Below are 27,807 nucleotides of genomic sequence, written 5' to 3'. Positions count from 1 at the left end.
CTCCAGTCCGACTCAGACGCCAGCAAGGTGGAGGTGGAGTACTGGTTTGGGCTGGAATCATCAAAGATGAGCTTGTGGGGCCTTTTCGGGTTGAGGATGGAGTCAAGCTCAACTCCCAGTCCTACTGCCAGTTTCTGGAAGACACCTTCTTCAAGCAGTGGTGCAGGAAGAAGTCTGCATCCTTCAAGAAAAACATGATTTTCATGCAGGACAATGCTCCATCACACGCGTCCAAGTACTCCACAGCGTGGCTGGCAAGAAAGGGTATAAAAGAAGGAAATCTAATGACATGGCCTCCTTGTTCACCTGATCTGAACCCCATTGAGAACCTGTGGTCCATCATCAAATGTGAGATTTACAAGGAGGGAAAACAGTACACCTCTCTGAACAGTGTCTGGGAGGCTGTGGTTGCTGCTGCACGCAATGTTGATGGTGAACAGATCAAAACACTGACAGAATCCATGGATGGCAGGCTTTTGAGTGTCCTTGCAAAGAAAGGTGGCTATATTGGTCACTGATTTGTTTTTGTTATGTTTTTGAATGTCAGAAATGTATATTTGTGAATGTTGAGATGTTATATTGGTTTCACTGGTAAAAATAAATAATTGAAATGGGTATATATTTGTTTTTTGTTAAGTTGCCTAATAATTATGCACAGTAATAGTCACCTGCACACACAGATATCCCCCTAAAATAGCTATAACTAAAAACAAACTAAAAACTACTTCCAAAAATATTCAGCTTTGATATTAATGAGTTTTTTGGGTTCATTGAGAACATGGTTGGTGTTCAATAATAAAATTAATCCTCAAAAATACAACTTGCCTAATAATTCTGCACTCCCTGTATAAAGAACTTTGTGATGAACCAATAAACAAAAACTACAAGTTTAAAATAAGAAAGAAGGGCATATAAAAAAAGAATATCAGGAAGGTTCAAATCTGTAAGGATAAACTCAGAAAGGTTAACACCCAGAAGGAACGGACACTCACAATGAATGCAAAAATGTATTAAAAAGGGGGTTCTGGATATGTATAGAATTGCCACTCTGCTGGTTAGAGAGGATGGCAAGGTGATGACAGACAGGAGGGAGAACTTCTAAATTCCTATTTTGCATTTTCTTCTTAGAAAATAGTGATGTCATGGGAAGTGGTAGTTCTTTCTGGGGGTGGTATGGCAAACTAAACACAATGACTGAGAGAAAGGATAAGAAAAAGATATGAGATCGCCAACATGTGTTCCAGATGGCTGCTCCTTGGGAGAACACAAGGGATAGCTTTTGATCTTAGAAATATTTCATCTCTTTTAATGTTTATTTCAAAAAAAAAAACTTCAAAAGCCTAATTATCAAAGACATTTTACATAACGTTTGACAATCTAACATTTAATAACACCAATATTCAGTGCTTTTTTTCTAAAAAAAAATGCTGTAACTCTCATCTTGGCGGGCGCAGGAGGGGTGGGTGAGTGGGCAGCGCTGCTGTGGTCACGGGTGCAAGGGGTGTTGGCGGCGGGCTGCCCCCCCAGGGCTGGAGCCAGCGCAGCTGGTGCAGCAGGGCCTGCTCTATATGGCGGCGCTGCGCGGGGTAGGCGGCGGAGGCGGTGCGGGCCAGGCGATGCAGGGCAGCCACTTAGGCGCACAGGGCAAGGCAACGGTGGCACAGGTACAGCACCAGGTAGGCCACCAGCCTGGCTGACACGGGTGAGCACAAGGAAGGAGTGCACACGGACTCCACAGAACCCACCTCCCACTCCTTGTCTTCTCTTACTTACCTAGTTGAGATGGTGTAGTTAGGCAGCAGGGAGGGATGCAAAGTTCCTGCCTACTCACCTTTGCTGCAGACAACTTGCCGGTGCAACGTTTGCCGGCCAGGTCTTTTGGCATGCTCAGCAGCAATTCCTATTGGCTTTCAAAAGCCAATAAGCTTTTGAAAGCCAATAGAGGGAGTAGCATAGCTTATGCAAAAGTTTTTGTGTGCAAAAAAGGTGTCAGAACACCATTCTGAGCATTCTATGAGAAAAAAGCCCTGCTTTTATGTTTTAATCTTATGATTTTAAAAATATATTTTTTCCTATTGTAAGTTGCCCCAAACCTCGCCATGTGGATTGCATACAAATATTATATAATCGATAAAGGTAGAATGTATGTTAATTATCAAATGATAATATGCTTCCCTACAAAGTCAATTCTTGCTCAATGACAGACCAAGGAGTTAACTCAGAAAGGCAAGAGGAAAATCTAGAAGAGATCTGTGCAACTTGTAGAAGGGAAAGGCCCACACTGATAAATTAAAAATCTTTCTGGTCTGCAAAGGAATGCTGGTGGGCTAATCAATGATTTGGTGACTAGAAGAGCATCTACAGTGTTGGAGCTCGTGGTCATGGTAAGCCATGGAGGCACTAGGCAACATGACTTTCAGGGCAGTGGTGGTGATTTTACTACTTTTTTAAAAAAAAAAAGTCTGTGCTCTGTCCAAGGGTGCTTGGTAGGCTGTATGTACAGGCCTGGTCTAGAATTTATTTTGGAGCATTCAACTATCTAGAGCACGCATGTCAAACTCATTTTGTTTGAGGCAACTTCTTATAAAAGAATTGCTATTAATTTGTTTTAATAAAATAATTTAAATCAATTTTTCACTTGATTTCAAATTAAATGAATTATATTGGTTGACAATGAGATATTTTTTTTAGTACAATTGCCAAATGCAATAAATTGGTTTTAGGTATATGTTACTGGAAGGAAAAAGCAATCCCTGCTGTGTTACTAAACCCAGAGAAGTATTTTATTGTATGCAGGTATCCTTAGGGTACCATAGTTATGGATGAGAAATATTGGTTGCAAAGTTGGCATTTCTGGATGTAATACAGATATTTTGGACTATTTTTGTTTCTTTGCATGTTTGATATTTTTAAAAAGGCATATGCTACTGATTACGCTTATGCACATATGTAACGTATTTTGCTAGAATACATGACCACTGCTTGTCCATAATGTGAAAAGTGAAAGATTGTGACTAAACATCATATATTGTTATGTATAAGGTAAAGGTAAAGGTTCCCCCACACAGCTAGGCTTTCATATTCCTGGAATTAGAAATTTATGAACTGTGACTAACATGCATTACATATCTATAAGAAACAAGTGGCAAAATTTTGTTTGCTTTAATTTCTTATATAATCCCAAATGGCTGTGCATTTGAACACAATATGAAGATTGCATACAGCAGATGAGCTAAAAAGGTAAAGGTTCCCCTGCACATGCATGCTAGTCATTTCCAACTCTAGGGGCCGGTGCTCATCTCCGTTTCAAAGCCAAAGAGCCAGCGCTTGTCCAAGGACGTCTCCATGGTCATGTGGCCGGCATGACTAGACGCCAAAGGCACACAGAACACTGTTACCTTCCCACCGCAGTGGTCCCTATTTTTCCACTTGCATTTTTACCTGCTTTCAAACTGCTAGGTTGGCAGAAGCTGGGACAAGTAACAGGCGCTCACTCTGTTACCCAGCACTCGGGATTCAATCCGCCAAACTGCTGACCTTCTGATCAACAAGCTCAGCGTCCTAACCCACTGAGCCACCGCATCCCTATTGTTATGTATATACTAGGTTAATTAAAGTCCGAAGTGCAACATAACTAAATAAATTCAGCCTGAACATCTGGCTAACTATGCAATGAACTATAAAAACATTCAATTTAATGAAAGCTAAATACTATTTTATATATATATAAAAGGTAAAGGTAAAGGTTCTCCCGGACATGCGTGCTAGTCGTTTCCGACTCTAGGGGCCGGTGCTCATCTCCATTTCAAAGCTGAAGAGCCAGCGCTTGTCCAAGGACGTCTCCGTGGTCATGTGGCTGGCATGACTAGACGCCAAAGGCGCACAGAAGGCTGTTACCTTCCCACCGTAGTGGTCCCTATTTTTCTACTTGCATTTTTACGTGCTTTCAAACTGCTAGGTTGGCAGAAGCTGGGACGAATAACAGCCGCTCACTCTGTTACGCGGCACTCGGGATTCGACCCGCCAAACTGCCGACCTTCTGATCGACAAACTCAGCGTCCTAACCCACTGAGCCACCGCATCCCTTATATATATATACTGTATATATATGTTTACTTCAGTGGTGGGATTCAAATATGTGAACAACTGGTTCTCTGTGTAGATGCCACGTCCAGAAGTCCATTCTGGGCCTGGGCAACAAAAATATAGCTACCGGTTCTGCCTAATTGGTGCGAACTGGCTGAATCCCACCACTGATTTTCTTACCAATGTATGTGGAAAAACTGGTTCCAAAGACTCCCTCACACTACTATTTAAATATTAGCTCATGAAACAGAAGGGCATACATTCTGCAGAATTTGTGAGAGATCAAGGCCTTAATCCTCACAAATAAAACAGCCATCCAAACGTCAGATTTTCATTCTAAGAACTTTGCAGTGTACCAGAGGTTAAGTTAATAAACTATGCAAGTAGCATTCTGCTGCTAAGCACCCAATGCTGTTCACTCAGTTGATTTAACTCAGTGGGCTTTTATGTGAAATAGTTAAAATGCAACATTTATCTCAAGGGATTTTAAAGACTCATGATTGGTCACTTACAAAACTTTTACAGGTTGTCTCTTCTAATCTATAATTAAACCAGACAATTTTACTTTTTGTGTCTCTAGTTTGCCAGCTTATATCCAAAGAGGTTTGCTACTGAACCAATAAAATGTACAGGATTCAAAGAAATATTTCAATTAAATAATTAACAGTTGAAATTCTACCAGTTACATGGTATTATAAACTTTGTTCCCCTTTCTGGATGGGACATATGAGAAATCAATGTAGACTAGTATCGCATGCACATCTGTTACTAGCTGATTCTTACAACCATTTTATCCATGTTACTTCTGGGAGACTAGGTAAAATTTCCCCACAAGAGTTATAAGTAATGCCTAAGGCAACTGCATAATTCTGCTTTTTGCCAAAATTTTCTGGTAACAAACTTCTTAGTTCTATGTCAAGAACTTTGATTCACAGTTTAGGATATTTTAAAATAATGCCATTTTCCCCTAGTGTTAGATAGGAACTTCAAAACAATAATGGTAAATACCTAAAGAAGTATGATAGCTTTAGTTCTACTGGTATCTGCAGGACCTTTAAGTAATGTTAAACCATCAGATTTATAGGAACATTATAGCAGCAGTTCAACTTATTGTGAAAGGAAAGGGCCTAACAGACAGCTAGGAAGACAGAAAATAATTCTAAATTTATGATATTAGATTACAATAATAGATATGTTAAAAACGATTTGGGCACAGCAGTAAATTTTATCTTCACAATAGCATTTAAATTCACTGTGCAACTGTTTCTTCTCATAATTTTACAATAAATAACCATTCCCCTTATTTTATTAGTCTGGAGACTGAAATGAAGCTATTATCTGAAACCAGAAAATATATGTCCATCTTTTAACCTGAAGTACAGTAGCATCTTGATTAAAGTATACTTATATATCACTGAATGAAAAAAGAAAAAAAACCTACATTACCGTAAAACAGTGTTTCTTTGTCTTTCAGTAGACATTCCCACTTTTAAAAATTATAAGTACCTCAAAAGCTTTTATTTTTATGGGTTATATTTATTAATATTATCTTATTAAAAATTTCTTATTTTTATTTTTTTATTTTTATTAAAAATTAAAAATGGTGCATTCACTGTCACTACTGCTTCTCACAATTGTTTGGTAGGATTTTAACATAGCATTATTTTTCTTGATTTTCTTGAGTCTTTCTTGAGTCTTGAGGTCCATGGACCGCACTTTGAGAAACACTACTTCAAAAGAGAAACAACTGTAGTGTAGAAGTACAATTCAAAATTAGATGGTCATTTCCCAGGTTTCTCCACTGTCACAATCAATCAGATTTCAAGGTAAGGTTTAAAAATAGAATATTAATGTCCCATACATTAAATTAATTTAAATTGTTCGACAAAATCTTAAAGGGTCCCAAAGTAAAGAAATATTAACAGGTTCCTTTATAACATCTAGTCCACAATGAACCACACAGATTACAACTAACTGCAAGAAAAAACAAGTTTTCCCAGTGCTTAATTAGAGCACACAATAATCAACAAAGATAAAACTGATCTGAAGGTCATTCTCCACAGCTTCAACTGCATCTACAAACCCATGCATATTCATATGCATAAATTGATATTTAGGTGTAAGGGTACATTATTATTGTATATTGATACATAATTGTAATATGTGCATTATATTTTGTATATTAATGTAATATATACATTACATTATGTATACCATAGTATATAACTGTACAACATTGTTGTATAAGTGTATATGTTCTGTATTGAAACATGACTTTATGACAAGGTAGGCCAAAACCTGTATTTCAAGTTTACTTACAAAAGCTCAGTTTTTCAATGTGAATGGCAAATACTATCACAACAAAATTGTTCCATAAATTTCAAAACATAATCCACAATACATTCTGGCTATATGTTGGGGTACAGTCATACATTTTGGAGTTAAGTCTGTTTAATTAAACTAACTCCATCTTGGTTTTTTGGCAACAATACAACTGGTTTGCAATTTCTTTTTCTAGGAGGATTGGTTCTTTTTAAATTTCCCTACAAGTCTGGGATTTTTTTATGGTTTCTTATCCAAATACACAAGGTTCTGCTCAGGTTTTTTTTTAGACAGTTAAGAACAGCTGTGATTGTAAATTATCTAGGGACAAAAATCAAAAGCCATTAAGGCAATTTTAGAAGTCACAATATAATCTGAAAGCTTTCAAAATCTTGTCTTTACATAAGGAAAACTGATCAGGACAGGATAAGGGGGAGAAAAGAAAACATGTTAATATTTGAATATTCTTTGTGCCTTGTTACAACATGGGAGTGGACTGCAAACATGCAGACTTCATCTAGTAGGTGTGAAGCTGCTGTTATGTTAAATTCTCGAAGTTTGCTGAGGGAAAAGGGCACACAATAGACATATCAGATACAGGTCTATAAAGTACATATAGGTGGAGTAATATTTGTTGGCACGCTGGATTTTCTGACAATTTAAAAATCTGTTGCTGTATCTCACTTTAGGAAATAATAAACTCATATTTGAGCTGATTTATCCTTAATTTCCACTCCAAAACAACTAGGCAACAAAACAATTGGTCAACATGATTCTCTAGACACTCCAGAACATGGCTAATACTAAATACTCTTACTGAAGTTTATAACATTTCAGAATAATTAAAATCAGTAGCTCAAAAAAATTAGGTATAGTATAATAACCCTCCTATTTTCTTGAATGACTTCATTAATTAAAGGGACAAGAAAGAAGGTGCTTAGACAAGGAAGTAAGGGGCAGAAGAAAAGGCAATGTTCTAAACTATTATTTTCAACCATTTCTCGTTCAAACTGTTTTGATTATGTGGACAGTATGTTTACATTTTAGCAGCATTAAACAGAATGCAGTTTGTTTCTCCAACTGGGCTACTACAGTTCAAACACTGTCAAAGCCATGGGGGTATTCAGGAACAAGAAAGGATCAGTCATCCCACCGCAGATATAAAAGATCAGTCTTTAAAGGAGCTGATGACATTAGGATGCATTGACTCTTGATCAGTGACCATTCTTATTTGCTTCCACTGGCTACTATGTAACCAAAAAAACTTAAGTTCTGGAGTTTATTTGTTCTTGCTGTTCACCATTTTCCTTTCCAACAGAATTTCAGAGTATTTGTAATCATCAAAACATTGAGCCCTATGTAACTTTACGAATATTTTCCTGAATTTTGGCCCAATAGTCTCTTTTTGAATGCCCCCCCCCATTATTTTCCAAAGCTACCAGAAAATTTCTACAGTTCACCTTAATATTGTCTTTTCTAGTTCTTTTCACAGTTTTTCCCCAGTACTATTGCCTTGATAAGGCTCGATTCCTTTGAACTAGAAATCCTCACAATGGGACTTATTGATTAAAAAAAAGAACAAATCTTTATTGACTACAGTTCTGTAGTTCTCTTCTCAAAAGGAAGTGGGGAGAGGAGGGGGGGAAGAACAGACAGTCATGCTGAAATATTAAAATATTGGACAATTGTAATAAAATTGCAATTCCTGTAGGGTGTACTGTAATTAAGGTGTTGGATTAGGAGTGGGAAGACCCAGATTCTAGTATATTCTCGGCCACAATAATTCCGTTGTGGCTTTGAACCAGTCACTTTCTCTTTCAATCCAACCTACCTTCCAGTCTTGTTTTTGGGGAGAAAATAGGTCTTCCCAAATATTAATATTAGCAGTTGCAAGTATTCCATTGCTTCTTCTGAAATGTTTTGAAATTGCCTAGTATAACCTAGAGCCCCTCAAATTTCCTGACAGTTCCCATCCGTGAATTAACCAGTCCTGCCCTGGTTAGCTTCTGAGTCCAGGTAAGGTGACTTATTGAGAACATTTAGTCTAATTATCTAGGGCGGCATTGTATTAAAGTATGGGAACCAGCACAAAAGTTGAACAGTCAATGTAGTTAATTACAGAAAAGTATTAGTCAAATTGTATTTATATTTTATTTATATTTATATTCTACTTAAGCACTCAAGTCCTGAAGGCCAAACACCACTAATTTTTTTTACTTTATTATAGTTTCTCTTCCAACAAGTCATTAGATAATAGGTTACTAAGTCAATGGGAACATTACTTGTTTTAGGTAATTAGAAGGAAGGAACACATGCACATGGAAAGAAACATAGTTTGAGCAGGATTCTTTATAAATAGTATGTGGCCTAGTAACACCACTCTAATTAGAACTCATAGGCACAAGGTATGCTTTTGTGAAAATTGTGGAGAATGTATTCAAGGTTTTATTGAAATGCAAATAAATACTGGAACTTCCCAGTACAGCCTGGTATTGTGTGCCTCAGATCAGACTGCACTGAATTCTTACAAACCTTGACCTTATTTCTGCCATGATCATCAATCTTCTGCTGTGACATGTTTGTCTTGGAATCCTTAATCTCTTTCTTCTCCTCGGAATCCAGTTTGCCTGTAAGAACTTCGTATATTAATTTGGACTGAATTAGTTTTATAGCACCATTTAGCTGAAATGTTTCTTTAATTTTCAGTTAACTAGACTGATCAGACCAGGATATGAAAACTCACAGTCAGCAATTTCAAAGAAATCTAGTAAGTTTAAAAAGAGGTAAGAATATAATTTAGGAATGTTTAAATATTTGGAATCGTACAGTAATATACAGAAAAAGACGGGGAGGGTGCTGTAAACTAAGAAAGTATTGCTAGCAGCAAGTCAAGGTAACTCAACAAAGACTGGAAAGCATCTGTTTAGTTAAATAATAATAAAAAGTTAAATATAAAAATATAATTAATATATACACATAGGGTAATTATTAAGCAATAGCTGAATGAATAAATACGCCATAAATATTTGATATATCTTTACTATTAATAAGGAATGCTGTCTGTGGAACAAGTATACCACTTCTATCTTACTAGAAACCATGATTGATCAATGCTATGAAGGTCAATATCTATAATCTTGTCTGTTGACAACCATTGAATATAGAATACTGGAACTTACAATATAAGATAAGAATAAATGAAACAACACATATACCCTGGAACAGTATTCCTGTGGATCCCACCCCCAAGGAATTTGCAAGTCTGGGAAAATCTGGTTTTGTTCTGAGGCCTGGGGTTCAGCTGTTTGTTAAACAATTTCACAGATTTTTGCAATTTATGGGTGATTTTGTCAGGGGATACATGTCCCCTTTCTCTTGTTACCGCTTCCCTCCCCTTTAATTATATAAGATGTCCAGAAGCATTTGGGGGATCAATCCATCTTAAATATATAATAAACAAACAAACAAACAAACATGACATAACAAATGAAGTGATAGAATGAAATGTTTCTATATTGTGAAACTATAAGAAAGGGAAAATATATGTGAATAAAGTTACCATGAACGTATGGTGTGATGCAGATGAATGCAAGAAAAAACTAAAGATACAGATTTTAATTATAAATGAAAATGGTAAAATGTATATCCGAATGAACTGGTGTAATATAGTTTGTTTTGGAAGTGTATAAAAGTTAGGAAGTAGAAATCTTAAAGTTTTTAAAGAGATGGGAGTACCAGACCATCTTATTTGTCTCTTGAGAAACTTATATGCTGGTCAAGAAGCAACAGTGAGAACTGGACATGGAACCACTGATTGGTTAAAAATTGGGAAAGGAGTCCGGCAAGGCTGTATACTGTCGCCCTGCCTATTTAACTTATATGAAGAGCACATCATGAGAAAGGCAGGGTTAGATGAATCAAAAGTTGGAATTAAGATTGCCGGAAGAAATATCAACAACCTAAGATACGCAGATGATACCACTCTAATGGCAGAAAGTGAAGAAGAACTAAAGAGCCTCTTGTTGCGGGTGAAGAAGGAGAGTGCAAAACTTGGGTTGAAACTTAACATTAAGAAAACCAAGATCATGGCATCCGGCCCTCTCAATTCCTGGCAAATAGATGGGGAAGAAATGGAGGTAGTGACAGATTTTATTTTCCTGGGCTCCAAGATCACTGCAGATGGGGACTGTAGCCAAGAAATTAAAAGACACTTGCTCCTCGGGAGGAAAGCCATGGCAAATCTAGACAGCACACTAAAAAGCAGAGACATCACCCTGTCAACAAAAGTGCGTATAGTCAAGGCTATGGTCTTCCCAGTTGCAATGTATGGCAGTGAAAGTTGGACCATAAGAAAGGCTGAGCGCCAAAGAATTGAGGCCTTTGAACTATGGTGCTGGAGAAGACTCCTGCGAGTCCCTTGGACTGCAAGGCGATCAAACCGGTCAGTCCTAGAGGAGATCAATCCTGACTGCTCTTTAGAAGGCCAGATCCTGAAGCTAAAACTCAAATACTTTGGCCACCTAATGAGAAGGAAGGACTCACTGGAGAAGAGCCTAATGCTGGGAAAGATCGAGGGCAATAGAAGAAGGGGACGACAGAGAATGAGGTGGCTGGATGGAGTCACTGAAGCAGTAGGCGTGAGCTTAAATGGACTCCAGAAGATGGTAGAGGACAGGAAGGCCTGGAGGAATATTGTCCATAGGTTCGTGATGGGTCGGACACGACTTCGCAGCTAACAACAGAAATCTAAAGGTTGTTGTTAGTTATATATTTTCTCATGCTCTGATGACCACTCAAATTTAATTAATTTAATTTAATTTATTGAGATTTATATACCGCCCTTCTCCCAAAGGGACTCAGGGCGGTTTACAGGGCATAAATATAAATAACAATATAAACATTACAAACATTAAAAAACAATTAAATCAGTGCCCAAGTTAAACAAGAATAAAACAAGCCAATAAAAACCCATGTACCCCCATCAGGCTAGACCCGCTAGTTCAAATAAATGGGTCTTCAACCCGCGACGGAAGGATCGGAGGTCTGATGTCGTCCGGAGCTCCACCGGCAGTTGGTTCCACAAAGCCGGGGCACCCACAGAGAAGGCCCTCCCCCTGGGGGCCACCAGTCGACACTCCCTGACAGGAGGCACCCTGAGGAGGCCCTCTCTGTGGGCGCGCACAGGGCGGAGGGGATTCGACGCCGGCAGCAGGTGGTCCTCGAGGTATCGCGGACCCATGCCATGTAGGGACTTAAAGATCATAACCAAAACCTTGAACCTTACCCGGAAGACAACTGGTAACCAATGTAGCTCACGGAGCAAAGGTGTAACATGGGAGTACCGGGAAACTCCCAAGACAACTCTCGCGGCCGCATTCTGTACCAGTTGGAGCCTCCGAGTAGTCTTCAAGGGAAGTCCCATGTAGAGAGCATTACAGTAGTCTAGGCGAGAGGTCACGAGCGCATGAGTAACCGTACATAAGGCCTCCCGGTCCAGATAGGGCCGCAACTGGCGCACCAGGCGAACCTGGGCAAAAGCCCCCCTAGTCACGGCCACTATGTGATCCTCCAAAGTGAGTCGTGAATCTAGGAGGACTCCCAAGTTGCGAGCCCTATCCACAGGGGGTAAAAGCTCACCCCCCATAGAAAGAGATGGAACATCCCAAGTGTCCCGGGGAGACGGAATGCACAGCCACTCAGTCTTGTCAGGGTTGAGTTGAAGTCTGTTCCTCCCCATCCAGACCCGAACCGCCTCCAGGCAACGGGACATCACAGCGAGGGCATCACTGGGGTGGTTTGGGGTCGAAATAAAAAGTTGGGTATCATCAGCGTATTGATGATACCCAACTCCAAAACCACGAATGATCTCACCCAGCGGTTTCATATAGATGTTGAACAGGAGAGGCGAGAGGACCGACCCCTGAGGAACTCCACAAGCGAGAGTCCTAGGGGTCGACCTCTGCCCCCCTGCCAACACCGACTGCGAGCGTCCCAGGAGATAGGAGGAGAACCACTGAAAAACCGTGCCTCCCACTCCCAATCCCCTGAGACGCTGCAGCAGGATACCATGGTCGATGGTATCGAAAGCCGCCGAGAGGTCTAATAGGACTAGGACAGAGGAATATCCCCTATCCCGAGCCCTCCAGAGATCATTCACCAGTGCGACCAATGCCGTCTCCGTGCTGTGCCCGGGCCTGAAGCCCGATTGGTAAGGGTCCAGATAATCCGCTTCATCCAGGACCAGAGGGAGCTGATGCGCCACCACACTCTCAACAACCTTCGCAAGAAAGCGAAGGTTGGAGACTGGACGAAAGTTGTTCAATACAGCTGGGTCCAAGGCAGGCTTCTTGAGGAGAGGTCTCACCACCGCCTCCTTCAAGACGGTGGGGAAATAACCCTCACTCAAAGAAGCAGATATAACCGCCTGGAGCCAGCCTCGTGTCCTCTCCCTAGCTGCATAAACCAGCCAAGAAGGGCACGGATCCAATAAACATGTGGTGGAACTCAGCTTCCCCATAATCCTGTCCACTTCATCAGGGGTCACAGAATCAAACTCCTCCCAGATAACATTGACAAGACCGCCCGTGTCCTGATCGCCAGACTCTGCCCAGCTGGAGTCCAAACCGGTCCGAATCCGAGCGATTTTATCCGACAGATGTTGACTAAACTCCTCGGCACGACCCTGCAAGGGATCCTCCCTCACCTCACCTCAAATGTACTGTAGGTGGAGTTAGAATCCCACCAGTATAGAATAACACCTATATTAAAGATTAGAACTGATTGGCATCACATTTTTGTTGTTTTTAATGTTTTAAAACAGCTTTACAATATAAAATGATTTTATGGGTCTTTTAATTTTTGATAACCCTGAGTTGAAGGATGGATTGCTATATAAGTGCTTTAAATGAAATAAAATAAAATGCTGCAGTGATGGCTAGTAGTCTTTGGGACACAATTCAAAGGGCTAATTGTTACCTTTAAAGCTCCACACAGAGCAGGACTGGAATTATTTCAGGTAGCGCCTTGCTGGAATTGAACCTGCTTGTTCAGTGCAGAAAGTAAGGATGATGTTCACAGAGATATTGTCATGTGGCAGGAAATCAGGAGTGCAGGCAGTTCAAATGAATATAGGTTTAATGTATGCTAATGTTTTCCTCAAGAATCTGAACTAGTAATGGTCAGAACAAATTGGCGATAGATAACAGTCAATGGAATTCAAGGCAGGCTGGACTTAAGATTTCTTGTGGGCATGAAGAGACTCAAGACTGATGATGCATTTGATGCCTCCCTCAGGCTCAGCCTGGTGATCTCCTACAAATATGGAGGAACCGTTACCCAAGTAATGAGGACCAAAATATTGTTTAAGGCCTGATGAACTAGCTAACATTTGGATGCAGCTCAGATACATACCTTCTTGATTCACTGAGGTATAAGTGTGGGGAGGGGGAGTGACTTGCAAGGTTATGTATGATTTGAAATGTCTACAGGCCAGTATCAATAAATGTAATTCCAGTTTTATTGAAAAGTTAGTTTATTTATTTAAGAGACTTCTATGGTCATGAAACATATGTGCCATAATTCCAGGCAGCTAAGAACAGCAACAAAAACATAAAACGAGATAATAAAATACATTGGTGTGGCCAAGGCAGCAGGTCTACTCTCTGATATCGCCACTTTATGAAATACTTTCTTCCCAGAAATAGCTGTGAAAATATCTACAGACCTCTCACATCCTGGACATAAACTATTGCAACTTCTTCCCTCAAGACGACGCTACAGGGCATTGCACACCAGAACAACTAGACATAAGCAGAGTTTTTCCCCCCATGCCGTCACTCTGCTTAACAATTAATTCCTGCAACATTGTCAAACTACTTAGTAAAGCTGTATTACTATGATACTCATCTTTCCTATTACCTATCCTTATCTTCTTATGACTATAACTTTGTTGCTTATATCTTACAATTTATATTGGTTTTTTAGTATCCTACTATGATTTATGTTGTTTGCTTAGCTAGTACTCTATGACTATCACTAAAGTGTTGCATCTTATGATTTATCAAGTGTTGTATTTTACAATGTATGATGAAAGTATTTTCATATTGTTTATGATCATGATTATCACTATTACTTGTATGTACACTGAGAGATTATACACCGGAGACAAATTCCTTGTGTGTCCAACCACACTTGGCCAATAAAGAATTCTATTTTATAAGCCAGTGCCAGCACACCACAGGCTGCAGATATATATATTCACTAGTGTCATAAGCATTGCAATGACTGTGTCAACATTATGTTACACTTTCAATGATTTAATAAACTCTAGTAAATCTTATATGTAACTTCTGAAAAAGATACACCATTTTGTAGAACTTTTTTGTACATTTTTTTAAAAATGGCATCCATGTCATGCTAAAGTTCTTATTGGAGGATCTCCTACCTTTAGTTCAGACGTTGAGCAATGTATCAGAGCTTTTCCCCACTGCCGGCAATGGGGTAGGCACGGTTTCATCGTGACACGTCCGGCCCATGGGCCAGCAGTTTTACACCCCTGCTTTAGAGGATTTAAAACGTAACGTCTCCTTAAGTCTGAGCTTGATTTGGGGGCTTCATGGTCATATCCAGATCATTTTTGTAGAAATAAAACAAACATGCACTGTCATCTTCTTGGATGTGTTTTCAAGTTCCCAATCTAGTTTACAGCTCTGATATATCCCACTAGTCTCCCATCTGTGCACCAAGCAGTTTTGATTATTAAAGCTTTATGAGATTAAGCAAGATCCGCTGGGTGCTAGAAACTACATTTCAAGATATATATATATATACCAAGTTAACTTTGACTGCATAGAAAAAAGTTATCTTGAAAGAGAAAGAAAGGGAAAAGGCTAAGAAAATTAATCTGCTCTATTGAACCAGAAGGAAAATGTAATAGAAGATGACACTACTCTTCCAGCAAATACCTGGAGAAAGCAGAGAAATGCTCTCATTAACAAGATATGTGTTATTTGCATTTAAGCTTCTTTCTCATCAGTAGAACCAAGTACATCAATATGTTCTGCATCTTGTGAGTGAATATGGAGAGAGGAAATAGAATACACCCACACACACTAATAAAAACAAAGGACAAGTCAGGAAGGGGCAGAAATGGGATCAATGAAGTCAAAATGACATGGCAGTTTGTGCAGTAAAAAACAGCTGATCACAGGTTTCCTTGTCCAAGAGTGTCATGGGAGCATCAGATAAGATTGTAAATAAGATACACTGAAGAAGAATGTCTAAACCATTTTCCACTGCAAAGGTATATTAAGACTAACAATACGACTAGCAAAATAAGTCCCTTGTTATATAACTGGGGGGAAATTATCACCTGCTAAGTCTAGGGTTGATTAATAGTAAACAAAGGAAGCTTAAAATGAATCTTGTGATCATTACTTTTTCATTGCAACCGAGCTATGAAGACCTCTTTATGTCTCTATGTCCCAATTTGAAAAATCTGCTGGAAATGCAACCATGATCAGAAAATACTTGACAGATTTTTGTCTAGAAAGCAAGCTATACTATACTATACTCTAAAACCTAACTCACAGTGCTTTGGAGCAGTCTTCCACAGCTTGGTGCTTTTTAGATATGCTGATAGTACAATTCTAGAAGCCTTAGCCAATCTGAGTCTTGGAGGTAGTTGGCTGGGAAAGGATGTTCTAGAAAAGCAGGAAAAGGAGAATAATAATAACATTCCACTAAATAGTATTTAAAATTGGAAAAATAAATGGAAGAAATTCTAGGTGGTTTACTAGGTTGGGAGAAGGAAAAGTAGATACTAGTAGAAAGAATCTGATATCAAGAGCAAAGTATGGGCAGGAACAAGAACTCTAAGGAAAATAAATGGATAAATGATTATCGGTTTTAATACCACTACATTCTCCAAGTGAACATTAACTAGCCTACAGAAGAATGAATTTAGACCAAATACAACTGTTTATGTTACTGGAAACCACTTTAATATGGTATATAGGGAACCTCTGTCTAAACACCAAACTACTATCGGCAAGATGAGAAGGAAACATGGATGAAGATAGGAAGGTAAGTATATACACCCATAGAGAAATTAATATAAGGTTTGCTGCAATAATTCATGACGACAATGACAATTTATGGGTAAGTGAAGCACAAGTGATAGTGACTACAGTGAGAAGAATTGAAGGTGTCCCAGAGAGAAGTTTCAGTAGAATCAAAAGGAAAACAACAGCAAAACATTTCCATTTTATTGGTCTTCTTGTGACAGAGTGGCATCAAACTGTACTATAAGCATTTGGGGGGGGAACAAGAATATCTGGGAATGCATAGAATCTATGCAATATAAATATAAAGCACAAGTCTGAACTATACCTTTTTTTCCCTATGGTGCTTGGAATTATGGAAGTTCATTATGCTAGCAATGATACATTGGAGGATTATTCCATTTCATTTAATTTAAAACTGATGTTCATGCATTTCTTTAATATAAGTCTAAACCTTCTAATCAAAAGAATTTTTTTTCTTGAAACAATTCTTAAACAGGTTGTAACATTTGCTAATAGGCAAGGTGTTTCGATATAGCGGTTAAAGTACCAGGTTACTTAAGACAAGCTTGATCTTTTCTACGCTGTGACAACACCCCCGTAAAGAAAACAATCCTTCATTTGGAAGTCATATTTTAAGACTTCCACATCCAGACGCAGGCCAAGGCAATCCGCTTAGAAGCCCTGCTAATTAATTCAAGTACCTTCAAACCCTAATGCAAAAATCAGAATTTAAAGCTGCTCCAGCGGTGCACTGCCTCCGAGAGAAAGTAACGCGTGGAGACGTGAGGGGTTCACCGCAGAGCAACAAAGCAGGAATAAGAAAAGCTGAAGAGGAAGCGCTCATGCTAAAAAGACAACAGAAAGTGCAAGGTTTCTGGAAGGCAGTCACAATGACAGTCTGGGGAAAAAAAGGAAAGGAAAAAAGGGAAAAAAAAAAGAACCCAAGTTGGGCGGCAGAGAACCTCGTTAAGGGCTGAATTACTCGTTCTTACCCCTTGACAAGTGCAGACCGCGCGGCCCTAGGACAAAGGCCTTTTTTTTAAATATACATATATATATATATATATATATATATATATATATATATATATATATATATATATATATATATATATATAGAGAGAGAGAGAGAGAGAGAGAGAGAGAGAGAGAGAGAGAGATATTTAGATAGATAGATAGATAGATAGATAGATAGAGATAGATAGAGATAGATAGATAGATAGATAGATAGATAGATAGATAGATAGATAGATAGATAGATAGATAGATATAGATATAGATATATAGATATAGATATATTTATATTTAGATATCTATCTGCTCAGTGACGCTCACATTGCGGGGGTCGAGGAGGCGGGAAATCCACACGGCTCCGCTCGCCTTCAACCCAGGAGGTCCACTCAGCCGACCGTCAATCAGCCCCGGCTGAAAAATTCTGCCAGGCAAGGAAAAGAGCGAGAGTACCTGTATTTCCTGAAGAGCTGGTCGGATTCCCGGAATCCGTTGTTGAGCAGCATATTGATTCCCGCCAGCGCTAGGTCGGCGTCCTCGAAGGGCAGCGGCGCTTCTCCGGTGTCGCCGTCCTGCTCCGACCCGGCCATGCTCGTCCGCAGGTGGGAGACCCACCCAGCAGGCTCCTGGCGCTCCGCAGCTCGGGTGGGGGAGGACACTGGAGCAGAACGAGCCACCCCGGCGTCGAAGCCGGCTGGGCAACTCGCGCCTTGCCGCTCCTTCGGCCACGGTCGGCCGCTCCGATAGTAGCCGCAGCCGTGGCCAGAAGCCCAACCGCTGAGGAGAGACCTCGCAACCTTCGAGCCAAAGCTGGCGGCTGTGGCTTGCCGCTCCTAGGGCGCCTGCGCGGGAGGGCAGGAGTCTGCGCGCTGCCAGCTCTGAAGCGGCTTGCCCTGAGCGCCGGCCTGGCTTCTTCGCTTCAGAGCCGTTGCTCGCTTTTCCACGGGGAGAGGTCTAGGGCGGGACCCTATTGTGCGCTCCCGGTTGCTCATCCTTCGGGGAATAAAGGAGATTTTTTTTCCCCAATATAAAACGGGGGCGAAACGAGACGGCCTACTAAAAACCCAAAGCAAGACGAAAACGGTACGCGGTCCATTGAAGGCAGCAGAGTAGGCAAATACACCATTAGAGAACCAGTTTGGTTTAGTGCAGGGCTCGGCAACCTCGGCTCTTTTATGACTCGTGGACTTCAACTCCCAGAATTCCTGAGCCAGCTATGCTGGCTCAGGAATTCTGGGAGTTGAAGTCCACGAGTCATAAAAGAGCCGAGGTTGCCGACCCCTGGTTTAGTGCTTTAAAGGCAACCTGTCTAGAAAGCGGGAGGAGACTTGAGTTGCAGTCCCGTTTTAGGCATGAAAGCCGGCTGGGTGACTTTGGGCCAGTCACTCAGTCTCAACCCACGAGTCTTCGGCAACAAGGTCCCTGTCGCAACCAATGGATTAACACTCTGGATCCGAAAAGCAGATCCTCTTTTTTACGGGGAAAACGCTAGGAAGAAAAGTTAAAAAAAACAACAAAAACGGGTAACGAACAATGTGATTACAATTGGACAATCCCGTCCGAAGTTTCAGTATGGAAAGACTTTTCTGCCACGAGCTTTGGAGTTAGATCCAATCCGTCCTAAGCTACGGGGTAGGCAACCTCGGTTCTTTTATGACTCATGGACTTCAACTCCCAGAATTCCTGAGCCAGCTTGGCTGGCTCAGGAATTCTGGGAGTTGAAGTCCATGAGTCATAAAAGAGCCGAGGTTGCCTACCCGTAATCTAAAGCCGCGTTTGATAGGAACTGAAACTGTCATCTCCCACACGTACCCTGAGACTGAGTCCTCTTGAATTCATGGGGGATTTCCACTAGCTTCATAAGTAACATAGGACGTATCTTTCTGAGTTTGGAAAGGAACAGCTGAAAGTTGAGAAATACTGAGTTATGCGGCCGGGATGTTATGTTTTTTTTTTTTAAAAAAAAAGAAAAAATCTGCCGCATGCTTTATTATTGAAGATGCTCACTGGCTTTATCAGTGAGAATAGCAGTCAGATTTATCCTGCATTCCGTTAACGTTTTAAGTCAGGTTCTTAAATTGCTAATTGGTCATTTTGTTACTGTTTTAACCGATACAAAAGTTCTTTTGCATAACGAATAGTTAGTTGGGTTTTGATATTCAATAGCAAAAACATTACTGTTTAAAGCCAAGTCAACATTTTTAACAGGACTTCTTTCTGCACTTTTTTTAAAAAAAAAACTATTTATTTACACATTTTAAAAAGATCAATGCACCAAAAATATTCCATAGATTCCTGAAATATTTCGGCAAGGATTTGCGTACTGTAAAATCTCAAGTGCTTTTTGTTTCTTCCCATGTCAGACATTTATTCATGTAATTGTTGTCAGTTCTAAATAAAGTACAAATCATCTCAAGATGTAAGCTAAGAGTTTGTTTTTAGTCTGTTAGAGTAGAGATAAATTCTTTAAAAAATGTACTTATGCTTTTCATTAAGCTGTAGTTAGTGTGCTTGTTCGTGCCACAGCATACTGTGAGAATTCAGCTGCTGTGCTTTGTAAACAATTGCTACCGTAATAGTTTTATTGTGTTTTGCCAACCCAACCAATAAACTATAGTCAAACAAGTCATGCGCTGAATTCACTCAGTTTCATTTTTCTTATTCCTTACCCTTCTTCCAGAGACATATGGTATGGGATATCAAAAAAGTCAAGATTACAGCCACAACTGTGCAATTGAAGCCCCACCTCTTTTAAAGTCCATATATTTTGAAGAAAAAAGCACCTTTGAGACACATGTTCTATCTTGCTTTTTTTTCCATTTGTTCTCTGTTCTTCACTCAAATTGGGAACACTATAGTGACATTTTAATCTTTATCATATAATTTAAGATAGTATTCTTAATCATAGAACTAGTCCAGAACATTTTCTCCAAAGCAAAAAGTAATTTCACCCATTTGCAAAATTCATACTGATAAACATCCCCCACATATGGCATTTGTCTCAATGCATGTTTCTTCAGAGATTTATATAATAGATCAGGGCAATACTATTGGACCAAATTCAGGTCCTTGGGAAAGACTTGATATGTGAGTAAAAATGCTAAATCTAATCTAAACATCTGGCTGACTTGTGATCAACCATAATTTATTAAACTTCTATGCCACCTTATTCTCCATGACTCCAGGAGGCTCACATCAATCAAAGAAATTATGATAAAAATCAATAAAAACAAAGATAAAAGGTGATAAGCATGATACAATGAAGTATTTCATTCTCCCCAATGAAGGCCTGGTGACAAAATGGAAAGAATAATAACAGCTGGCTACAGAAAATAGGAGGAAATTCTAGAAGCTCCTTGAAGATGAATTCTCATCTAAGGGAATCCATCCACTTGTCAGCTCTGAAAGAGAAGCTGAGTTGCTAAATAATTAGTTCAGATTTTTAAGCCCTGGCCTCATGTCATCATTTTATGCTTCTTCCAGACTTTGCTTAAGGACTGATTGGATGAGGAAACAACAATGACTTAAAATGCAAAATCCAGTTATTAATTCTGAATTGTCCTTGATGATAGGCAAACATACAGCTTTAGTGGCAGTTGGGAAGCAAACACTGGGACAAATCTGGTTGTTTTTCTATCAGTGAAACTGTAGATAGTATATTTGAATAATGGGGAAATGTGCAGAATTCAGTGACAATACTCAACCCATTTCCAGATATCATAGCAAATAGATTCAGTATCTGGCCACTGACCACTGGTACTGGTTTTATATGCATATTATATGCATATTATAGGGAGAATCAAATTAGGCAGGTTGGGATGGATTGCAGCATACATAATAAGGGACATGTATCTCTCTAGACAACGTAATGTAGAGATTACACATTATAGCATCACCTGAGAATTGAACAATCCAGGCTCATTAGTTGACTCTCATAGGGAAAACTACTACAAGTTTATGATGGGGATAAAATATTGGGAGACTCCATTTTCACCTTGAGTTTCCAGAGAAATAATTCAAAGTGTCATAGATTGTACTATTGCATCCCCAACAGATAGCCATATAGCCTCTGCTTAAATATCTCCAGTGAAGAGTCTACCACCCTGCCAATGAAATCTATTCCATTACTAAATGGCTGTTACTATTAGGACATACTTCTTTTTGTCCAATCCAATTTCTTGTAATTCCTTGTAATTTAGACAATTTATTTTTGCTCTATCTTATGTACAGGAATTCTACTTCCAATTCGGATGAAGAAAAGAGAGGAGGCTATTCAGTGTGTGTATTCTTTATGTATGAACAAGTGCTTCACCCAAATTATGAAAACAATTTTCACACTGCAAGCCAGACATTTTCAAATTTAATATGGTAGCCCTATGGTACAAATATATAATGTATTGATTGATATCCTGTCTTTGATGTGATTGTTTGGCCCTTGACATTTGGATGGAATGTAAATTACTCTGCTGTAATAGAAGTGACAGATACATTTTGGGAGCAAAGTATTCTTCAAGGCCGGTTCCACTAACACTGATGCTGAATTTATTTTTACTCTTAGCCTTTTTATAACCACACTGACTGTTGTTGATACTATCATTAGAGGCTGTGAACATCAGTTGTGGTACATCCAAAAATAAATAAGTAGGTGTCCTTTGGGGAAGGCTTTAGAGTATTGTTGGAACTCTCTTATAACAAATACAAGATCTCTGTGTCACAAAATTCCTATAATTGGAATCCTATTCTTTTTTAAGTTTATGGAATTATTTCATCTGTTTGATCCATTGACAAAGAGCAAAAGAATTACAGCAAAAGAATATAAGCTAATAAAACAATTTGAAAAATAAACATACTAAAACAGCAGAAGTTAATGACAAACGTTATATTCTTCTGCATGAAGCATAAAACCATCCAGGCCTGAACATCTAACAGTAACACTTAATAGCAATTTAAATTGGGGAAAATATGTCATCTTTTGGTATTTTGTGAGGTTCTTAGCTATCTTGCACATGGCTACTTGCTTAGATATATTTTAATGATCTCTTTTATCTTCTCCATACATCGTTGAGGCCACAGAATAAAATATGAGAGGAGGAAATAGGTCATATTCTTTTAAGTGAGGAAATGTCCTTGAAAAAAAGAGCTAAATTCTTCCTCTCCCAACATGTCAAAAGTGGTCACATGTGGCAACTTGAAGTAAAAATATCCCACATTTTCCATAAGCCACCCAAAATGCTATCTAAGGATTGTCTTCTTTTAGAGAATAATACGGTGCCCACATTTGCTTGACTATGTAAGGACTTTTTATAGATTATTTTAATTTATAAACTTTGTTTTTTAATTTTTAAACAACTCCAGAGTGGGCAAGCATGTTTCTCTCTGATGTCTCATGTATAATTTGAAGATAATATCATTCTACAGATTCTGCTGTATGTGCTTGAAACAATAATAAAGCTTAGTCTATAATTTAGGGGTGAAACTGATGCAAGTGCTCATTTTATTCAGTAACTCCACAAAGTGGAAGAATTTTCCTCATTATACATTAAATGTGCATCTTCAAACATAATAATTTTCATGAACATTTCAACAACAGCATTTTCTGTATGCAGCAGAGCGTTAATGCTTAGAATAATCAGCTCAAGGCTTCTTGCTTTCATTCTGAAACTCTAAGCTTCGTATGACTATATTCTTCTGTCCTGGTATTAAAGAAAAAGCAGGTATGGAAGGCCAAAACCAGCAGTAAAGCAGCAGCAGCAAAGAATGCTGTTTACAATTACTCCTCTCAAAATGGATTTACTAGTCAAAATAGATACAATGACACTCTGTTCTTCATTCTCAGGACAAATGGCCTGAAATGCTAAGGTAAGGGAAAGAGAGGGCTTGAAAATATATAATGGGAAATTGTTAATTACTACATTCTGCTGGTTTTCTATTCCAGCACTAAGTTTTCCTCTCTGAAATGTTTATGTAAACATCTCATCATCTCTGTGAGTAGATGAAAAGCTAAATATTAGCATGACCGATAACAAACTCTAGCAGGAGAACCTGCTAGAGGCACTGGCACAAAAGCGTATTTTCTTCTCTGTTTGCAACTTTGAAGCATCACAAAATGATGAGAAATGTTAATTATACTTCTTCCAAATATTGTATAGCTTGGCCTTCAGTGCAATTGCCATATTAGTTTATTTCTAGAGCACGGGCTTCAAATAAAACTTTCCCCAGTTTTATTTGAAGTTGGCAGTTTCAGTAGTTAAATAAAACCATTAGGAAATATATGATGTAGGGTAGAGAAGAGTAATGAGATTTCATCAACAATTTTTTTTAATATCATATGGCCTGACTTATGCTTCCTAAACTTGGACAGATAAACTGGTGCTCTCTAAGTCGGTTTTAACCTTGGCAACTTTAAGATGTGTGGACTTCAAATCCCAGATTTCCCCTATTAGCATATGAGTTGGGGAATTCTGGGAGTAGAAGCCCACTTTAAATTGCTGAGATTGAGAAACACCAATCTAGATGTTTGTGGGGTTTTTGATTTCTGTCAGTTTAAGTCAGCATGGCCAATTGCAAGTGCTTATGGGAGCTGTAATTCAAACCACTTTGAAAGATGTCTTGCGTTGTCCTAATGTAGCCTTATGTATTGAGTATATGAAATAATATTCCCCTGCTAATCATGTTAGGTATTATATATGTTATTAAAGGACGAGGAGAGGAAGCAGAATTTTATCCTTTATCTGAAACAACAAAATATGTTGGGCTCATCTTGACTGTCATTCCAAATCAGAAGAAACTGCATGCTGAACTTAATCTGAGGCTACGGCTGACAAATGCTGTAGCCTGCTTGAGAGAACATTGCTTCCAAAAAAGACATATCTGTTGTATTTGAAAAACAAAGCTGTGCATGATTTTTACATCAAGATTCCACTGTTGAGCAGAAAAAAAACATAAAGATCTAGAAATGCTGTACTAAAGCATTATTGAATTCAAGTATTTTTAAAGGTTATAATTAAACAAGGTATTTAATACATGAGTATTGTAGTCATAATCAAATCCTCAAAATAATATTTTATTCACCAGATTACTGAATGCACAGTTCCTTTCTAGAGTTAATAACTCTAAATAGAAAGATAGATGTACATATTGTGAGCTAGTGTTGTCAAACCTCTGAGGCTTTTTCACCTGCTCCAGGTTTTTCACTCAACAGCATATTAATTTTGTTACTGCAAAAAGGCTGTCAGCATATTATACATGCACAAAGAAATGATAAAATTTTAAGAAAGCAATGAATCAAATGAATTTGCAAATGGAATAATGTCTTTTCTATTACAGTGTATGCAAAAAATGAAGGCACTTGCTTTAACAATACCACTAATTAACAGTTTCCATCAAGGAGTTTGAACTCTCAGCCTTCACTACTATTATTTATCAGATTCTAGACTGTGACATTCTAATAAGTGCATTAAGAGTTTATGATCTGTACTGTAACAACTTGTTCAGATTCATAGGTTGCCTTATGTCGGAAGTACATGATGGATTGAGTGTTCAAGAATTATTACGTTCAAGACTAAATGAACCATTTAAGGGGCAAGAAATCAGCAGAAAGAGATTAAGCATAGGTTCCTGCTACATATGTAATTTCCAAGAAAAGAGAATATTTGTATTTCAGGGCTGAAGCTGTATGTATGTAATTGTTAGATCTGTTCATTTCAGCTATCTAAAGGAAAAGCTTTTTCTTTCTTTCTTGTTTCTTCCTTGATAATTTTTGTTTTCTCCAATTCAGAAATCAGGAAAGTTAAAGCAGAGCCCACATCTTTATAAGAATTCCATTAAAACAACTGCAAAAATGTTTTTGACCTGTCTTGGAGAAAATACAGATGGCCAAAGCACTTTTTCAAGTACTCCATTAGAGTATTTGCAAGAACAAAATACTCTTTTTGGGCACCTTTCATTTTTCTCATTTTCAATTACAGGTTTCCTTATAAATGAAGAAACTATGCTTAGAGAATCTTAGAAAAAGTAATGATGGCCATATTTCATTGGATGAAACAAAAGAATGAGCAATCATAGCAGAAAGAATTTCTTGCAATATTCTGTTGAATTTCCATAATGTGACTTAGTTATTGTAAATTTTCTGTGCGCATTTGAAGCTTTTCTTGTACAAGAGAAGAATATTTCAGCTGACTTTCGGAAGCAGGAAACAAGAGGAAAGGAAGCATGGGAAAATAGTAGGATGAATAATTGCTAGTTGCAGCTGCAAATAGACACTTGTTTAATGATACGTTAGATGCATATGAATGTGTTTGTCCCCCTTTTTTAGTCACCAGATGTTTGTATACATATTATACAAAGTGGAACAAGAGAAGAGGGCAGTGGTGATTAGAAAGCAAAAGAAACTGGTAGGGGCATGACTCTTTTATCCTGTGGTAAAATATAATGGCAAATTTCACTGCTATGGAGTGAACACATAGATCAGGGCTCCCCAACCAATAGTCCGTGGCCTGGTACCAGGCTGCGGCCTATTGGCCGCTGGACCCCAGGAATAGCTGGCGAGCCCTGCCCCCCTCACAGTAGCAAGAAACCCTGCACACAATCACAATCTAGGATATTTATACATTGTTCAGCCAAATCATAAAATTATATTTTTAAAAAAGGCTTTTGATTGCAGATCTTGCAACTTCAGGTTGAGGCTCCCAAAGGATTAAATCACCTTCGTTTTCTTAACAGAAGCAAAATATCTGTTCAATTATTGCTTTTATTCAAAAAGCTAAATTATATAAATCTATCCTATACACTCGTTGTCTTTATTCAGTCAAGCTTTTTGATTAAAGTCAACGGGTGTATGGAAGTGCAATAAACATACTGATATTTTCCAAAATGAAAATTGCATTTATTTGGTCATAGAACTCTTAAGACTATCACCTCCAGTATGCCACATTTTTAAAGTGCTTCATACTCAATTTATATTATTTTTTTATCAATTACTCAATACATACAACAAAATAATTCAACAATTCAACAATGTATTTTATTTTTCCAAATTTTATCTGTGAAGTCCGGTTCTATTTGTGTCCAAGGACCTTCCAATTCTTTGGGGAGTTGTTTTCATTTCAGGAGCCTTATAAATCAGCATTTTGTCAATGTAATTGCTCTAAATATACACAACTGTTGTTGAAAGCAGAACATCACCATATTATATTTGAAGGTCATTTTATATTTCAAATGGCTTTTTCATAGACAGTTTGTACATAGGACAACAAAAGCTTCAAAAAAACCTCAAAGAAAGGCAACAGAGACCACAATTATGAAAACATACTTTTGAACTGTGATGGTAACGAGGGCAAAAGACCAAAGAAAGAGATCAAACCATATTGTGGCTATCCATACAGCACATTAGATGACTTTATCTTCAGTGTGTGTGTGTGTGTGTGTGTGTGTATTTGTTTTCGTACATTTTCACGGGTACAGGTATGTAGGTCTTGGCATATTCGGGTCTTTTTCCATGTAAGATTGAGAGTGTCTTCGCAACGTTTCAACGAGGTCCCACTCCTCATCTTCAGGCTTGGTGTCTTCGGCTTCGTGCTTTGCTCGCACAAGCACGAAGCTGAAGACACCAGCCTGAAGATGAGGAGTGGGACCTCATCGAAATGTTGCCAAGACACTCTCAATCTTACACGGGAAAAGACCCAAATATGCCAAGACCTACACACACACACACACATACTATATATATATATATATATATATATATATATATATATATATATATATATATATATATATATATATATATATATATATATATATATATATATATATATATATGGAACAGTTAATAGACGGGACACCCTTCCAGGCTGACAACACCATGAATGTTTGACATTTTGTTTAGTAAGATAGATTTGTCATTAATTTTCATATTCTTTAAACAGCCAAGAAACACATCCTGAATTGGAAGCCATGGTGTTTCCAAATTAACTGTAAAGACAAAGCATAAACATTGATTAAATATATAATGTATGAACAATTGGATATTGTTGAAAATTACAGTCTCTGAGAAATTTTAATATTTTTATTAACATATATTTGAATGAAATAAGCTGTTCTTATTTCCATTTAAAGCAAACTATTAGTGATGCATAGCAGTGCTATTACCATTTCTTAAAATTTGCAATAATACATATTAGATATAGTCTGCTATAATATACATATAGGAGCCATTTCTCTGACTTAGTTTGGATAACATTGTGAAGAATTAATGAACAATGACAATAATGATATGATGATGATGATGATGATGATATAAACAATGTGTGATACTAAATGTTTG

The 27,807-nt window shown here is 38.3% G+C and overlaps 2 protein-coding genes across 2 annotated transcripts in view; both read right to left on the bottom strand.

Annotated features, from left to right (window-relative positions):
- The window catches only part of TTC39C (tetratricopeptide repeat domain 39C), a 51,313-nt gene extending 33,027 nt beyond the window's left edge, over positions 1-18,286 (bottom strand). Inside the window, exon 1 of the mRNA XM_083357594.1 lies at positions 17,937-18,286. Within this exon, the coding sequence (XP_083213720.1) occupies positions 17,937-18,073 (137 nt within the window). The 5' untranslated portion in view covers positions 18,074-18,286. The remainder of the gene's footprint in view (positions 1-17,936) is intronic.
- Positions 18,287-27,309: 9,023 nt separating this feature from the next.
- The window catches only part of LAMA3 (laminin subunit alpha 3), a gene marked incomplete at its 3' end in the record, with an annotated part of 133,459 nt that continues 132,961 nt past the window's right edge, over positions 27,310-27,807 (bottom strand). Inside the window, exon 74 of the mRNA XM_083357591.1 lies at positions 27,310-27,455. Within this exon, the coding sequence (XP_083213717.1) occupies positions 27,310-27,455 (146 nt within the window). The remainder of the gene's footprint in view (positions 27,456-27,807) is intronic.

Source organism: Vipera ursinii, assembly GCF_947247035.1.
Source record: "Vipera ursinii genome assembly, chromosome: 3".
Classification (NCBI taxonomy): domain Eukaryota; kingdom Metazoa; phylum Chordata; class Lepidosauria; order Squamata; family Viperidae; genus Vipera; species Vipera ursinii.
The sequence above is the reverse complement of the archived record's forward strand: the minus strand, read 5'-3'. Positions and strand labels throughout refer to the sequence as shown.